Source organism: Stenella coeruleoalba (assembly GCF_951394435.1).
Source record: "Stenella coeruleoalba genome assembly, chromosome: 7".
In the NCBI taxonomy this organism is placed as follows: domain Eukaryota; kingdom Metazoa; phylum Chordata; class Mammalia; order Artiodactyla; family Delphinidae; genus Stenella; species Stenella coeruleoalba.
This window is the reverse complement of record NC_137153.1, coordinates 115297220-115313809: the sequence shown is the minus strand read 5'-3', so window position 1 is coordinate 115313809 and position 16590 is coordinate 115297220. Positions and strand designations below refer to the sequence as shown.

At 59.2% G+C, this 16590-nt stretch overlaps 2 protein-coding genes across 2 annotated transcripts; both read right to left on the bottom strand.

Annotated features, from left to right (window-relative positions):
• Positions 1–554: 554 nt before the first annotated feature.
• Positions 555–4583, bottom strand: BBLN (bublin coiled coil protein). The gene is made up of 2 exons (XM_079926926.1): positions 4358–4583; positions 555–1496 (listed from the first exon to the last, which is right to left on the bottom strand). The coding sequence occupies exons 1-2, from the start codon at positions 4434–4436 to the stop codon at positions 1324–1326; spliced, it is 252 nt and encodes an 83-aa protein (XP_079783052.1). The 5' UTR covers positions 4437–4583; the 3' UTR covers positions 555–1323.
• A 3441-nt stretch (positions 4584–8024) lies between these two features.
• Positions 8025–12080, bottom strand: LCN2 (lipocalin 2). The gene is made up of 7 exons (XM_079927619.1): positions 11635–12080; positions 10974–11110; positions 9690–9769; positions 9375–9494; positions 9037–9138; positions 8261–8290; positions 8025–8155 (listed from the first exon to the last, which is right to left on the bottom strand). The coding sequence occupies exons 1-6, from the start codon at positions 11770–11772 to the stop codon at positions 8268–8270; spliced, it is 600 nt and encodes a 199-aa protein (XP_079783745.1). The 5' UTR covers positions 11773–12080; the 3' UTR covers positions 8025–8155; positions 8261–8267.
• Positions 12081–16590: the final 4510 nt, after the last annotated feature.

The window sequence follows — 16590 nt, the reverse complement described above, 5'->3', positions numbered from 1 at the left end:
CAGCACCCAGCCCCTGCGGGTAGTGTGGTGGCAGAACTGGAAAGCTGAAGACAGGCTCCCTAACCAGGGACTCTGGGATTATGAGGTGTTTCACCTCCTGAGCCTCAGTTTCCCTCTTAATAATGTACCCAGGCTAGGAAAGTACTACCTTCAAGTAAGATCTCATTTAATCTTCACAGTGTCCCTAGGAGGTAGGTCTTGTTATCCCCAAATTATCCCATTATCCCAGATGAAGAAACTGAGGCCTAGCAAGGTCAAGTGCCTGCTGAAGGTCATATATCTGGTGAGTGGCCAGGATTTGACCCCGAGCCTGAACTCTGGACCCCTGTCCTGGCCTCTCCCAGCTGGACCCTACAGAAGCTGAAGGGCAGGAGTGGGGGCCCTCACTGCTCAGGCCCTCTGGTTCCGAGTTCATGTTCATTAGCGGGGACCCCACCCTTCTTGTCAGGAGACCTTATGATGAATGATTAGTGAGTGGGGCCCAGGCTGAGCTGGCTCTTTAGTTCCACTTCCCCATTTGGAAAGACCCTTAGAGACAAGATAACCAGCCCAGCCCTATTATTGGCCAGCTGGAGAGACTGAAGCCAGGAGAAAGAGGGTGGAACCCAAGGTTGCACAGCATGTCTTTATTTTTTTGAATTTTATTTATTTTTACACAGCAGGTTCTTATCTATTTTATACATATTGCACAGCATGTCTTGGTGTTGGTTGTCTTAGTGAAAGGCCCTAGAACCCAGAGAAGCTGAGCACATCACACAGGGTCACACAGCATGGCTGATGCTGTCTCAGCTGGGCTGGGGAAGCAGCCGCTGCCCAGGAGCACACCCGGTGGGGAGGAAGCCCTGACCTCACCTGCACCTGTGTCCAGAAATACAAGGCCAAGAAGCCCGGCCCCACCACCATGCCTATGAGCCGGTGTGTGATCTATGCCTGGGATGCCTCCACTGCCCTGTTTACCTCTGGCGGCCACTGGGGTCCTCATCCTGGGATACAGAGGAGAGAGGAGGCGCAGTGGTGTTGGAGACCAGTTTAATGGGGACGCTCAAGGCCTGGGCAGCGTGGGGAGCGTCCAGGAGTTGGGCAGACAGGCAAGGTGGGTGGGTCGCTGGCCCACACCTGGCCAGCAGTGGGGAGGAAGCCCTGAGGAGGGGGTGCCGGGAGGTGGGGCGGGCCTAGGTACGCCAAGTGAAGTACCAGAAGAGTGGCCTAGGCCGGCAGACACCACCTCCCCCTGCCCCGGGAAATCTGTAGGCCAGCCCTTGAGAAGGTATCTAAGCCAGGTAGTGAGTGCTCAGGCCGGAGCCTGGCCGGGGCTCCCAGAGCCTAGGGGCTGGCATCGCTGGGGGCCTCCCCGAGCTGCTGCTGGAACTCAAGGCGTGTCTGCCGGTTGGATTCAAGCAGCTCCTGGAGGCGGGCGTGGAGGTGGTCATTCTTCTCCTCCAGGTGGTCCAGACAGGAGTTGATCTGGTCCAACATGGAGTTGATAGCAGCGTATTCTGGGAGGAAGGGGAAAGAGAGTCAAGGTCCCATATCTCCTCAGGGATCACAGGCACACACCCCGCCCCCCCTCCCCACTGTCCCCCAGCCTGCCTCTAAAGAGCTTTGGGCAAGTCCCTACTCCTTCCTGAGGCTCACTGTCACCAACTGGAAAATGGCTGGATATCAAAGGAGGAAAGGCTTTGGAGAAATACCTTAGTGTACCAGCTTTTTCTAGGGTTAGGTTGGTCACAGGGAGGTTAGCCAGACAGTGTCCTGCCCGGGAATTCCTGCCAGGTGCCAGGTCTCCTCTCTACTTCCTGCACCAGCTGCCTAGAGGCCAGAGCCCATGCTCCTGAGCCAGGCAGTCACGGCCTCTGTCCCCAGACAGGTCCTCCTCTCCAGCCCTCTGGCTCCCCTGCCCTAGCTCCTAGCAGACTCCAAGGCCCTGCCCCCTTCTCTAGCCCCACCTCCCCTGCCTTTTCCTTTCCTCTCTCACACCTGCCTTTGCCCACCTCAGGCCCCTTGAACATGCTGTGGCCTCTGCCTGGAATGTGCTGTGTTCTCCTTCTGTCTTCCTTCCCTCCTCTCCTCCTGGATGAGCCCCACTCATCCTTCAAGTGTCAGCGTGGATGTTGCCACAGGGAGCCCTCCCACGCCCCAGCCTGATCGGGCCTCTATTCCTGATCGCCTTGCCCTCTCACACCTCCACGGCCCCCACCGCCGGCTCGGCTGCTGTGACTGTGTGCTAGTCTGTCTCCCCCACCAGACTACAGTGAGCGCTGTGTGACAGGTGGAATGTGTTCACTGTGTTCACTTGTGTTCACTGCTGTTTCCCCAGTGCCCTCAGTGTCACACAGTAAGCATCTGTTGAATGAATGAATGGATGAATGAATGAAGCCTGACTTTCCAGGCTTTCTGCCTTTCCTTAACTGCCCCTGCCATCCAGAATGCCTCAGCCGCTCAAGGACCAACTCCAAATGCCTCCTCTTCCAAGAATCCTTCCCTGGTCTCCACCAGAAACCATCACTCCCTCTTCCACAGACACTCCTGACCTGCCTCTCTCAGCCACACAATGTCCCCTAGGACCCAAGGTCTGGGCCTGTGCCCACTGCGGGACCCAGTTCTGAGCCAGCGCATGACTCAGATACACTCAGCTGCCAGCTTGGGATAAAGGGGAAGCGGCTGGTGGTGTGTGGAAACGACCAAGGCTAGAGGAGAGTGTCTGGGATAAGGGTGCAAATGTGTCTGCATTCTGGGGGAAGGGTACCCATGGCCCAGAGTTGTCCTAACTCACAGAGGACAGAGTCCTGGAAAGCCTCTGCTGGATCCTGGAGTCCAACTCCCTTGTGGTACAAATGGGGAAACTGAGGCCCAAGAAGGAAGAGACCTGCCTAGGGTCCTCCAGCTGGTTGGTGGCAGAGCCAAGATTCAGACTTGGGGAGCAGGGGCACTTGGGTTTCAGTCCCAGCTCTGCCCCATCCCAGCAGGTTACTACGCCTTTCTGGAAAAAGGGAATGAGAACTGGGTTATTGTGAAGATTCAAATACATATATCAAGAACTCAGGGTCTGGCCACAGCAAGCACTTAGTAGGTGGTCGCGATTATCAACATTTCACATTCCGGTCAAGAGACACAAATGGGGAGAAAGACGGGGGAGGCAGCTCTCTCCGCTACTGGGGCTAGGCTTTGTCTGCGTCAAGTGTCACGGGTACCTCCCGGTTCCAAGTTTTTGCCTTCCATCGGGGACACCCTCCTCCCCAATGCCCTAAGTCCTGTCAATCTGCCAACTTCCACTCAGTGTGACTCCTGGGAGACCCTTCCAGATGCACCCAGCACAGCTGCCAGCGTGATTACCACACCTGGCCTTTGTTCACCAGCAGTGCCCCAGGCAAACCGGGCAGCCCACCACTTACCCCACTTACTCTACCTCTTTATTAAATGCAGACCTTGAGTGATGAAGTGCTTTAAAACTATTGTGGTGATGGTTGCACAACTCTGTGAATATCCTAAAACCCACTGAATCGTACAGTTTAAATGGGTAAATTGTACAGTGTGTGAATTATAGCTCAATAAAGCTGTTACCCAAAACAAAACCAAAAGCAGACTCCAAACTTACCCCACATTTACTAAGTCCTGCCCTCTGTTAATAAACTAAATTTTATTACACTAAAGGGAATAATAACCACTTACAGAACACTTGCATGCAGAACACTTGCATGCTTGAAGTCTACTATTTTCCATTCACTTTCTCATTTAATCCTGATACATCTCAATGCGGGAGACACTAACCATCATTGTTATTTTACAGATGGGGAAACTGAGGCTGCAGAAGGGGAGAAGGGAGCTGATGGTTCTCTCTCCTTCCCCCCCTGCCCCCACCCCCTGCAGTGCTGTGTAGGCAACAGGCCGCTTTGTAAGCAAGTCACATTCGCCAGGGCTCCAGGCCACACCAGCAAAGGTGCCTGGGGTTGCTGACTCAGCAGGGCGGCACGCCCACCCAGATAGCCCCTCCTGCCAAGCCAAGAAGGTCCACTCCCGGCCCCGGCCCCTTAGGAGTCTCCGTCTCCACATGGGCTGAAAGAAGTGTCTGGAGCAAATCCCAGTCCCAAAGGGCGAGTGACCTGAAGCGGCCTCAGTTTCCCCATCTGTAAAACGGGGCCTGTCGCCCACAGTTCTCGAAGGCTGCGGTTTCCAGGGACCCGCTCGCAGGTGCTCGTCCCAAACCCCCGGAGGGCGCTTGCTGCTCCGGAACCACCCTGGGGCGGGGGGATGGGAGGGCTCTGCGGTTCCTTCCCGGTCCCTATCCCGGCCCCGATTCCCCTTCCCAGGAGGGCACCCCAGAGAAAGCAAAGTCGTTTCAGCAGCCCCCCTGCGTCACCTGCTTCCTCGAAGCCGTCGTCCTCGCCTTCCGCGCCCGCCTCCACCGGCATGCCCAGGTCCCCGTTGGGGCCCGACATTGTGGGCTCGGGAGCCGCAAGGGCAGCGCGACGACTGACCGCGGGAACGGTCGCGCCGACAACCGGCGCGGGGCGGAAGAGGGAGGCGGTGGATGGAACTCGGGGCCGGAAGGGCGGAACGCCGCGGCGGAACGCGCCCAGTAGGCCGGGACCCCGCCCCCAAGGCGGAGCCCGGCGGTCAGAGCTCCGCCCTGCCCCGCCGCCAGAACCCCATCCCCTCCCGTCCGTAAGACTCCGCCCCCACACTCGAGCCCCGCCCACACCCTGCCTCACAGTCGAGCTCCGCCCACTTCCGCCGGTCCCCGGGCCAGCTTCTCTCCCGGCGGCCGGGTTGGACCACCCCATGAGAATCTTAGGGTTGGGCCACCCCATGAGAATCTTAGGCGGCGGGGGCTCGGCCCTCAGGTCGAGCAACCCGGCACAAGGGCAGGGCAGCCTGGGACCCCCCCACTCTGCCCCATCCTGTTGCTGGGGACCTGCGGGTAAGCTAGCCTGCGCCTCTGCATGGGAGAAATCTGAGACGAGTTGTTTCTGAGGCCCCCAGTGTGCAGGGAAGATATCCGTTCACAGCCTACTTGAGAGTCACGGTCAGCAGAGTGCAGCTTGTGGCTGTCAGTCACGGAAGGCTTCGGGATAGTCTGCCCAGCTGCCGTCATACCCCATCCTTTTTACCAGCTGGGAAAGGGGGCCCTGCCCAAAGTTACACAGCCGGAAAGTGTCGCTCCTGAGCTGGAACCAGGGGTGTGATCTTGGCCAGGGATACCGCTGAGTGAGGCCCATATCCAGGGGAGAGGGGCTCACTTACTGGGACTCCTGTAGCTGGGCCTCCTGGAGGAGGCCACATGGCTGCTGCAGCCTGGTGCTGGTCTCACACTGGTAGTTCCTGAGAGCAGGCCATCCCTGGGTGGCGGGCAGACCGAGCCATGTTCCCCGATGATGACAATGGGAAGGGATCCTCTCTGTCCCAGGAGCTGCCTTACCGTTTCACTGAGGAACGTGAGCCACCACTGACTTGGATAACGGCAGCCCCACCCTCTCTATGAAGCAGGTTGAGTGGAGGCGAGGCCCACGCTGAACCAGTGCAGGAAGGATTGCAGTGAAAAACCCCTCACCCAGGTCAGCTGACCCTCCTTGACTATAATGGGTGGGTACCCTTCCTCCCATCCCCCCAGCTGCCCTCCTCCAGCCAGGCATCCACTTACTTCCCACCACCTGGGGCAACCACAATATTTCTATTATTTCTTCCCACTACCTGGAACTGGACACATTGGCCAAATAAAGTTGAAATTTTCTGCCAAAAAAAAAAAAAAAGGTACTAGGCCCATGGATGGAACAGGTGGCAGACAGCACCTGGGCCATTCCTGGAGAGGGATGAGTCTTTGGCTTCAGGAGGGTGATGGGAGTGTGCCCGGGGGTAGCCAGGCGCTCTGATGGGTGGACACGTGCATCAGGCATCCCCGTGCAGGCTGCATGCATGAGCGCTCGCATCCAACTGCTATGTCTGTGTGGTGTGTATCTGTACATGCCTCGGCATGTTTCTGAGAACCTGTATGTCTCTCTGAGGGTCTGTTGCCCGTCCCTGTGTGCCTGGGGGTCTTTGTGTTTCTCCCCTCGTCTGTGGGGTCCTGTGATCTCAGGTGTGATTTCATAACTGGGAGAAAACATGTGCCTGTGCTTTTATTTGGGTGTCCTATGCTTGTAGGGATAAACATGTTTGGATTGTGTCAGCATGTCCACATATGTGACCTGTGTTTCTGCCGTGTCTCTGCGCACTTGTGTGCTACACAGACACAGGTGTTTCTGCTTCCATCAGAGGACACAGGACTCTTCTGTCTTAGTGAAATGCCAGGGTCTCAGGGAGGGCCTCTCACTGATCAGCCAGCCCTCCTTTCTCAGCCCTGCTCACACCTCTGCCAAGTGTTGACCCCGCTCAGCTCCTCTCTTTCTCAAGGAGACAACGCAGCCCCAGAGAGTACCCCCTCCCTGACCCCGAGGTGCCTGTCCCATTGTGGGGACCAGGCAGGGGAGTCACTGAGCTTATCCGGTTGAAAGTCAGACTCCACGGAGAACTGGGCAGGGTCCGCAGGACGCTGCACAGCCCCCAGCAGGACCCCACCATGGCATTCAAGGAGTGGCCTTTCTCCTGGGCCTGAGTGTGTGCCCGGGGCCTGGGGCTAGCGGTGTGGGCAGAGGGAGGCAGGCGAGAGGAGAGGAGAGGAGAGCCCAGCCAAAGCCTCATCCCCTAAGTGGCTGAGTGAGGGTGGGAGGATGGAGAGCTGGGTGACACATGTGGTGAGGCCCCTACCTGGCTGGCCCCTTCTCTGCTCCCAGAAGCCAAAGCGAACCTGGACTCTGCCCACCTCACTCCTGTGGTCAAGGTCCACATAGCAGACCACAGGACAAAACAGCCACTACCCCAGCCAGCCCTGATGGGGGGAGGGGGCGTGCTTTGGTGCTGCCCCGCCTCTGGCATCGCTGTTCGCCTCTCACCCCTCATCTCACAAGTGATGGTGATGGTGAGCTGCCATCACCCCCTCTGCAAGCCCCGTGTGGAAGAGGCTGAGTAACAGTCCCCGAAGAGATCTGGGTCCTAGTGCTTGGGACCAGTGAATGGTGCCTTATTTGGGAAAGGGGCCTTTGCAGACTTGCTTACACTGAGCCTTTGAGATAGAGAGATTATCCAGGATTATCACAGCTCCAGTATCTCCCCTTCCCCCAGCCGAGAGTGAAGGGGTAGGTGTGCAAGTTTGTGGGTGGAGAAGCCTGGGTTTCTTCAGAACCCCACCCTCTCTGACCTCTAACCTTGCAACGGAAGAAGAGGCCAGGGAGAGGGTTCCTGTGTGTGGTGCAGACAGGGAGGGGCTCCAGCTGCGGCCTGTGGGTGAACAAGGGCTTGCTGGGCCCAGCCAAGCGGAGGGTACAGGTCTGGAGCCCTCGAGTCTCCTGGAATCTGAATTCCTGGCAGCATATTCCCCTCCCTGCCATCCCCGGCTCTGCCCCTGGTGGTCTGGAGGTCATCATAGAGGAGAGGTGTGGGTGAGGACGAGATGCTGAATGGGGTCAGCATGGACACTGCCACCCCCTAGGGGCAGGGGACCACCCCTGGCGACCCTCAAGCTGGGCATGCCTCTGCCCCACCCACTGTGCACCCCTCCTGCCCTGGCTGCTGTCTTCCAGCATCCACAGGAGTCCTGGTGAGTTGGGGGTGACAGCACCTCAGCCCTCGCAGCCCCCATCCAGCTCCCCGGCCCTGGCTGGGCCTCTGCTGTGGCACCCACTGCAGGTGATCGAGTGTGGGAATGAGCCCCATCAGTGTTTCTGTTGGACCAGGCATCCCTCAAAGGCAGGGACGGGCCTGGGGGTGGGGTGGGGGTGGGTGGAGAGCTAGGAAGCGTCCAGCCATAGCTGGCCATGGGTTCTGTGGCCGCCATCACTTGCTGAGGACCACAGGGGGGTCCAGGAGTGATGCTAATGTGAGCCCATCCTTTGCCTGTCCTCCTCCCAGGTGGCCCAGGGGTCAAGGAGCACAGATTGGGGACCGGGGCATGTGTTTATTTAGCAGGCAAGGTGGGGCTTCGGAGAGCAGCTGGTGGGCAGTGCCATGAGAAGGGTCTCTGGACTCTCTCCTGTCACCGGTGTCTGGGCTGGTGGGGACAGCTGGGCACCAAGCCGGGCAAAGGCTGACAGGAGGGTGATGGGAGCAGAGAGACAGGAGGCACCTGAGAGGGAGACGGGGAAGTAGAGACAAGAGCAGTCCTGGGCAGGGGGGGCAAAGGCAGGCCTGCACCCTGGCTCCCATCAGCCCCCTCCCCAGCCATACTCACTGCACCCTCACTGGTCATCGATGCACTTGTCTGTGGGGGAGAGAGTCTGTCAGAATGGGCAGGTGTGTGTGTGTACGACCCCTGCCCACTGGGACCCCTGCACTGCCCCTGGGCACCCCAGGCCCCAGCCTGGCCCAGCAAAGGCATATCTGGGGGTTCCCTTCAGGGCTGGGGGGCTGGGGCAGGGGATTGGGAGAAGGGCCTGAGGACGAGCAGACCTGGGGGACTCCCGTTCTGCAGAGGAGGCAGGTGAGGCCCAGCCACACATCTGCTCGGGCACCCAGGCCTTCTGCCCGTTTACCTGCTGACCCTGGCAGCCCTTCAGCTTTGGGGAGCCAGTGGCTCCCTGAGTGGCCTAGCTGGAGCCCCCTGCCCAGTCCAGGCCACCTGAAGACAAGGGCACTTTTCAAGTCAGTGGTGAGCCGGCCTCAAGGCAAGGGGGAAAGTGGCCCCGGACGAGGGGGTGTGAGGAGGAAGTGGTCTAGGATGGTAGGGCCTGGGGTGTCGGGGAAGTGGCCTGGGGCAGGGAGACTGGGGGAATTTGGACCTGGGCCTGAAATTCTCATCTGTCAGGGAGGAACCCTTGGGGCCCAGATCCCCGGGTGCCCCATGGATCCTTGGGTGGGGCAGAGTCTTCCTGAACCCAAAGTGGCTCCCAGGGGCTCCAGTGACTGGAGTAGAGGACCGAGCCCCTCCTCCCCCCCTTTCCCTGGTGGGGCAGCATCAGGCCTGGGTAGTCCCCACATGCCCTTTTCCTCTCCCCAGCTGGCCATTACCGATTGGAACAGGGAAGAGGATGTACTCATCGGTGAGGCCCAGGGATTTGGCGAAGTGGATGAAGTTCTCCTTCAGTTGAGGGGTCAGCTCCTTGGTCCTCCCTGTGGCCAGATGGCCAGTGAGTGGCCGGCAAATACTCCATAAATATCGTTGAATGTGTGAACAAGGCCTCTGATCCCTTCCTCATGGAGGGTCTGCAGAAGGACCTCCCTCCCTGGCCGCCCACAGGGACTGCAAGCTGACACTGGAGAGGACCTTGGGGGGCTGGGTTGGCGTGGGCCTCTCCCCTGACAGTGTGACCAGGAGCCGGGTCCCCGAGGCGGTGGGGGAGACCCACCGTAGAGGGTGGTCTTGAAGTACTCCTGGTTCTTGTAAACCTTCTTGAAGTACACTATGGCAAACTGGTTGTAGTTGGTAGTCGCCACTCGCACGGTATAGCTCTGCACCCCGGGGAAGCCTGTGGGGAGGACGGCAAGGGGTCAGCCTGCCCAGGCTGGGAGGAGGGAGCCGTTCCTTTCTCCCCGGCCCATCTGCAGGGGCTTCTCCCACAGAACAGCATCTGTGTGGACGGGCAGGGAGGTCTGCGCCCCTTCCTGGAGGACCCTGCCCCCCCAGAAGCCCAACCCCAGGGCCCGCCTCATTCAGGACTCACCCTTAATATTGCCCAGGGTGAACTGGCCGGGCCGGGAACTTGGGACAAAAGTTCTGATCCAGTGGTCACAGCGCTCGTCCCTGTGGGAGGGAGAGATGGGTGAGTGAGACCGGAGTGGACACAGGCTTGGACTCCTTGGGCTGGATGAGGTGGGGGCCAGGGCTGTAGCTGGAGGGGGTGGGACTCTGATGCCCCTGGCCTGGCCCAGCCCAAGACAATCCATCCCCACCACAGCAGGCGGTCCCTACCCCACCCAGCTGAGATGGGCCTGGGTCTTCCCCTCTAAGCCTACCCCTGTCTGTCACTGCCTGGTCTGCCCTGGGACATCTGACCCTGCTCAGACCCTCCCTCCAGCACCCACTGTCCTTTCCTCTTTAGGGCTGTCTCCCCTCGGTGGCCTTCCCTACACACTGTCCCCCTACCCCCAACCCCAGGCATTTATCCCTGCTCCTATCTACCCTCTGCTGCTTCCCTGTCTGTAACCTCTCCTGGGGGATTCGCCCTCCAAGGTTCCAGTCTGCTCCCTGCCAAGGACTCCTCTAGCTCCTGGGCCAACCCTGAACTGAGTCCCACCCCGTCTCCTGGTATTCCAGAGCTGATCTCCCCAAACCCATCCTTCTTCTGCTTCTTGCTCCACAGATGCTCCAGCCTCAATCCCCCTGGGTGCCGGAGCCAGAGACTCATAGGGGCTGGGCGACCCTTGGCACCCTACCATTTCTCTCTCCACCACCCCCAGAGGGACCCTGCTCAGACCCACTCCTCACCAGATCGCTTCTGTGCTGGTGCCTGAGGCCCCTGGCAGTGTGAGGGCTGCCCCCCTGCCAAGCCACTCAGCTGCTGCTCAGAACAGCTGTACGACGGCTGCTTCCTGAAGGAGTGCTTCTCTCTGACTCAGGGTCACCAGCCCCTGCCGTGGACGCCTCATGCCTCCTTCTGAGGCAGGTGGCTCGTTCAAGGCCAGTTCCAGAGGCTACCTCCCTGTAAGCCCTTGATGAAGCCCTGGGTGGCGGGGGCGGGGGGCGGGGGGTCCTGGCTGTCTCTGTCTTGTTTTCTGAATGACTGTTCATCCCCAGCACCCTCTGTGTGTCTGCTCTGAAGTGACCAATAAATGCTGATCTAATGAAGGAAGAAATGGACAAATACCTGAATCCGGTGCTGAGCGGAAGGATGAATGACTGTCTCTCGCCTTCGGTCAGCCCTTGACTGTGACATCAGTCTGCTGCTAGACCCTCAAGCAGCCCCTCAGGTCTCTCCCACTTTCCCCAAGGAGGTGGCAGCTCTCACCTGAGCAGGGCGGAGGTGACATTGTAGCTGAGGTCTTCTTTCAGCTCGTAGGTGGTGGCGTACATCTTAAACTGGCCTTGTTTTTCCTTCTTAAATGCATTCCCTGCCAAGCCTACGATGTACCACTTCCCCTGGAACTACAGGGGGCTGTAATAGGCAGAGCCCACGAACGACCCTAGGGCCCCTGCCCTGAACCAGGCCCTGAACCAGGCCCTGAACCAGTAACTAAGCAGCAGAGCCTGGGACTGGGCATTCAGTTCCTGCACTGATGAAGCCAGTGGGAGCCGGAGGCAGCCAGGCCAGGAGGGAGCCCGAGGGTGGCAGGGAGGGGGCGACCCTGGGCAGGGTGGCCAGCTGGCCTCCCTGTGCCTCAGTTTCCTCCTCACGCAGAGGGACTAAAGGTGTCCCCACCACACATGGACTACAGCAATTATGGGAGAGAGACTGGACCTGGGAAGGTCTGCCCAGGTGATCCTCTTGTCAGCAAGGTCGGGGTCGGTGTGGGACAATGGAGCGTGGCTTCCATCGGGGGAGCCAGGGCAGGCTAAGCTGAAGCCTGGGCGTCCCGCCTTTACCTGTCTGCTAGGACTCTTCACCTCTCTTCCCCTCTGCCTGCACTCTTCCCTGGGCACCCCTGCAGCTCTCCCTCCAGGGCCCTTACCTGGTCAGGCTGGAAGTTGGGCTGCAGCGGGACCCTGAACAGAGGCGGGGCTGGGATCAGGTTGGGGGTGGAATCCTGGGCTTGGGTGTGCAGGGCCCCCAGCAGGCTGAGGCCCAGCCACAGGAGACCTAGGGGCATGGCTTCAGGGCTGAGCTGGCTGGCGTTCCCTACAGCAGCTGAGGGGGGAAGTGAGTGCGGAGGCTGCCTGGGCAACCCTATTTATGGTCCACCTGCCTCATAGCCCCTCCCAGGGTGGAGTCATTCATATTTTGCCATATCCGGGAAGGCTGAGGCATTTGCCAGCACTCTTGCTGAAACACCTGGCAAGATTTCTGCCCCTTTCCCCGCTGGTCAGGATTGTGCAAGACCAGGGGCAGAAGGTGGGGAGCGGACACTGCCCAGAGCTCTGCACGTCTGGCAGGCACAAGGGCTCCCTCCACTCTCTCTGTGCCCCTTCCCTTCATTCTGGTCGGCTCTGTATATGGTCGGTGGTCCCTGATCAGGACAAGCTGTCATCTCTGACTTTCAGGGGCCCCTGCTCAGCCCCAGCCCAGGGTGGGTATGTGTGGTGAGACCCCCTTCCCACATCCGAGGAACACAGACCATTGCTCACCCTGGCAGCCTATGTGCTGTGGCCTGGTTCTCAGAAGGGACAGGGAAGGGTAGGGCAGCTGAGAGTGAACATTTCTAACCAGGAAGGACAGAGAGTGTGGTGTGTGCCCTGAGCTCTCGGAGCCCAGATCCTGGCCCTCCCGGGGGCCGCACACCAGGCCAGAGGCTGAAGGAAGAGCCCCTCCCCTCCTCCATGCCTCGGACCTTAGCCAACCCCTAAAGGACTTGGTCCCTGCTGTGGGCCCAGGGGATGAGACCCCAAGCTGGGCATTAGAGCCCCACGTGTGGACCCTTGGCAAAGCAGAGAGCAGGTGTTGCGGTCCCAGCGCCATGCTTGTGGGGGGCAGCATGGGGCATGCGTCTGTGCCGGGTGAGGGGCGCTGGGGGCTGGGGCCTGAAGGTGGGCTATCCACCCAGCTGCTCTGGACACCAAGTGCTTTGGGGCACAGGGAATGCAGGGACTTGGACTTGTCTTTGAGAGGTCCTTGAGGCCAGCTGCTGTCTCTGGCCACAGCCTTGGAGCCCAGTGCCCTGGGCGTGGGACCCCAGAATTGTCCCTGCCATGGCTGATCCCAGCTCTGTCCTTGGAGGGGCGCAGTTTCCTCACTGGGGGCCTGGCCGTCCTTGGGAGGCAATGGTGGGTCCCAGGCCCTGGGCAATGTCTCCCAGATAGCTTACCACGAGGGCCAAGGCTGTCTGGATGCCTGATCTGTGGCTGAACTGAGGATCTGCTGGCCTCGCATGAGACTGACGGGGACCTCAATGGCGCTGCCTGCCTGCTGCTTGGGAATCAGCTTCCCCAGCCTAGGCTCTGGGGTGCCGAGCCCTGAGGGGAGGGGCTTTGGAGGGGTCCTGAGCTGGTGGGTAGGACGCATCTTACTGAGGCAGAGAGGCCCCCACAGGACCCCTGCCCTCTCAGGCCCTGACCTGCCGGCCTTTCCGGGTGATGAAAGCACAGGAAGTAGAGATGAGCAAAGCCTCTTCAGGGATGTTGCCACCGAAGGCCGGGCCCTCTGCAGGCACCCGTGGCCACCCCCACCCCACCCCTTTCATCCGTGCTCGCAGCCCCAGGGCCTCTACCCCTGCTATTCTCTCTGACCTTAAAAGGTACCCTCGAGTCTGTGGTGACTCCTAGACGTTGGGGAAACTCATGGATGGAGGCTCAAAGAATTTTAAGTAGGAGAGGGACAGTACCTTGGATCACCAAGGAGCCACTGCAGGGAATATTCTAGATTCTAAAAGTCAGGGTTGGGACTTCCCTGGTGGCACAGTGGTTAAGAATCCACCTGCCAATGCAGGGGACACGGGTTCGAGCCCTGGTCTGGGAAGATCCCACATGCCGCAGAGCAACTAAGCCTGTGCGCCACAACTACTGAGCCTGCGCTCTAGAGCCCGTGAGCCACAACTACTGAGCCCGCGTGCCACAACTACTGAAGCCCACGCGCCTAGAGCCTGTGCTCCGCAACAAGAGAAGCCACCGCAATGAGAAACCCGCGCACGGCAACGAAAAGTAGCCCCTACTCGCCGCAACTAGAGAAAGCCCGTGCACAGCAACGAAGACCCAATACAGCCAAAAAAAAAAAAAAAAAGTCAGGATTACTCTGAAAAACAAAAAGGAATGGGTCCTAAGAAAAACACTAACTGAATGAGATAGAAGGAGGAGTGGCCTGTTCTCTTCCGTGTTTTAAGATTTCCCATTGATGTTGATGAGCAATAAATATGAAGACCTGTTCACATTTTTGCTCACATTGAGCGATCTCAAAAAAAATAGAAAGTCAGGGTGAGGGAATTCCCTGGCGGTCCAGTGGTTAAGACTTGGCGCTTGCACTGCTGTGGGCCCAGGTTCGATCCCTGGTCCGGGAAGTAAGATCCCGGCAAGCCGCTCAGTGTGGCCAAAAATAAAATTAAATAAAATAGTAAAATAAAAATAAAATAAAATAAAATAAAATAAAGTCAGGGTGGCCAGTGCTCCCCTGGTATGAATTGGGGACGGGTGTTTGGGCCAGGTCTGCAGCATGTGAAAACCAGGGCCAGGTGCAGGAGGGGAGACGGCCCAGCTGCCCAGCTCAGGGGCCCCCATTGGAGTCCTGATGCCTCCGGGTGCTTGCAAATCTCTGTCCACCCCCCCACACACACTCCATCAGTCTCCCCGTCTGTAAAGAGAGCTGCAGGCAGATCCTGCGAGGCCATGCAGCTGGTGCACACATGGGGGGTCTCTACAGGACGTCACCTCTGAGTTTCTGATCACACCCACGCAGGGCCCATTCTCTCTGTGCTGGCTCCAGGCCTGTCTCAGACCCACTGGCCTTGACTATCTCTCTGTCCTTATCTCTGTGTGGTCTTGGCCTCAGCGGACACACCTGGTGACAGCCATCTCATCACCCCTTCCTCAGCTGGCTGCCTCTGCCTTCTCTCCTGGCCCAGCCCTGGAGATTGGCCTGGTCCAGGAGCCGAGGGAGGAGTGAAGGGGACGAGGCCTGTCCAGGGATTTGAGTCTCAGCAGTGTGCCGTGTCCCAGCCATACCTCGTGGGGGTCCAAGGATGGTCCTGGCCTTGGCTGGAGCAGAGGTCAGGCCAATCCCAGCCAACAAGAGGTGGGTTTGGGGCTGTGTGGAGCTGGGCGGCAGGAGGTCAGCCGAGGGTGCTTGCAGCTGTCTGCCTTAGGAAGGGAAAGGGTCCTGCAGGGTGGGCTGGGGATAAAGGTGAAAAGCTCTGCCCACCCTCTTCAGAGTCCAGCTGGGCTTCAGGGAAGGGTCAGCTCAACACACACACCCACCTCGCACAAGCTGCAGAACTAGGTACTAGGAGGGTTGGGTGAGGACCGTGGTGTAGACCTCCTGTCTAGACTTGGGCCGACTCCAAGGACAGGACCCTGGAGACCTCGTTCCTTGCCCAGCCCCCTCCCACTGGGCCTGGGCCCCCGGCCAAGGAAGACACTTGCAGGTTCACACTGCCCAGAGCTGGGAGCAGTTCCTGGACTCCAGGGCTTCAGAAAGTTCTGCACTGCACTCGTGGCGCCATGTGGGGCACCCCAGGTGCTTGTTTGACTCCCCTTGGCCCCTCTCTTTGTTTCCACTGTGGCCCCTGGGCTGGTCTTACAGGCCACCCCTGCCGGCTTTCCCCGCTGTCTCTCTAGGAGCTGCAGACGTCCTGAGTGAGGCCACAACAAGCCACACAGGAGTCTTGGGGCCAGGCCCCCCTTGGGAGAAGCCAGGGCTGGACCTTCCAAGTCCTGCTCTGGGTCTCTTTAGCAACGGCAGGAACTTAGAAACCATCCGCACGTGGCTCTCTGTGGCAAGAAGCCAGGAGAACGGTGGCTGCTCTGAATCTGTTCTGGCAGGTGCTCTCCCCCTCCACGGGCCCCAGAGGAGAAGCTCCCCAGGGACTGCAGTGGCCTGACTCCCATGGAAGGACCCAGGCCTCATCCCCGGTCTAATCCAATCAGGAAGGCAGTCAAATGCTCACTGACAGCTTTTGCATCTCAGGAATCCACTCTAACCGCCTGGACTTGTTTCTGGAAGCTTGGGAGCAGTGTTCAGCCCAGCCTGGGATGTTTGGGGCAAAAGCACCCCTCTCTCCCCTGCTTGAAGGGCTGAGCAGGAGGTCCCCGGGGCAGGGGCGACTAGGCTCCTGGGGGCCAGGGCGACACCTGGGAGCAGCCTGCAGGCAAGGTGCCCCCAGGAGGCCAGCTGTGGCGACAGCAACTCTTGGGGTCCACAGATAGGCCCTCCTTGGCCACTGCGGGTCCAAACACCCAGAAGAACGAAGGACTGTTCAGTGTGAGGTGTCTGCTCCTCCAGAGACTTGGCTTGAGTCTCAGGTTTCCAGAAGCAGCTTCCCAACCCCCATCGCTCAGCTCTCAGCCAGGGGTCACTCGAGGATCTCCTGATTCCCGCCCTTTCCACCTACCAGAAAGCCTACCTGTGGCAAAGCTTAGAAAGGCAGCCGCGGACTTCCCTGGTGGCGCGGTGGTTAAGAATCCGCCTGCCAATGCAGGGGACACGGGTTCGAGCCCTAGTCCGGGAATGTCCCACATGCCGCGGAGCAACTAAGCCCGTGCACCACAACTACTGAGCCCGCGTGTCACAACTGCTGCAGCCCGCGTGCCTCGAGCCCGTGCTCCACAACAAGAGAAGCCACCGCAATGAGAAGCCCGCGCACCGCAATGAAGAGTAGCCCCCGCTCGCCACAACTGGAGAAAGCCCACGCACAGCAAAGAAGACCCAACGCAGCCAAAAAATAAATTAATTAATAAATTAATTTTAAAAAAGAATAAAAGAGAAAAAGAAAGGCAGCTGCTTCTGACACCCCCCACAAGACACCCACTGGATTCCTCCCTCTGGG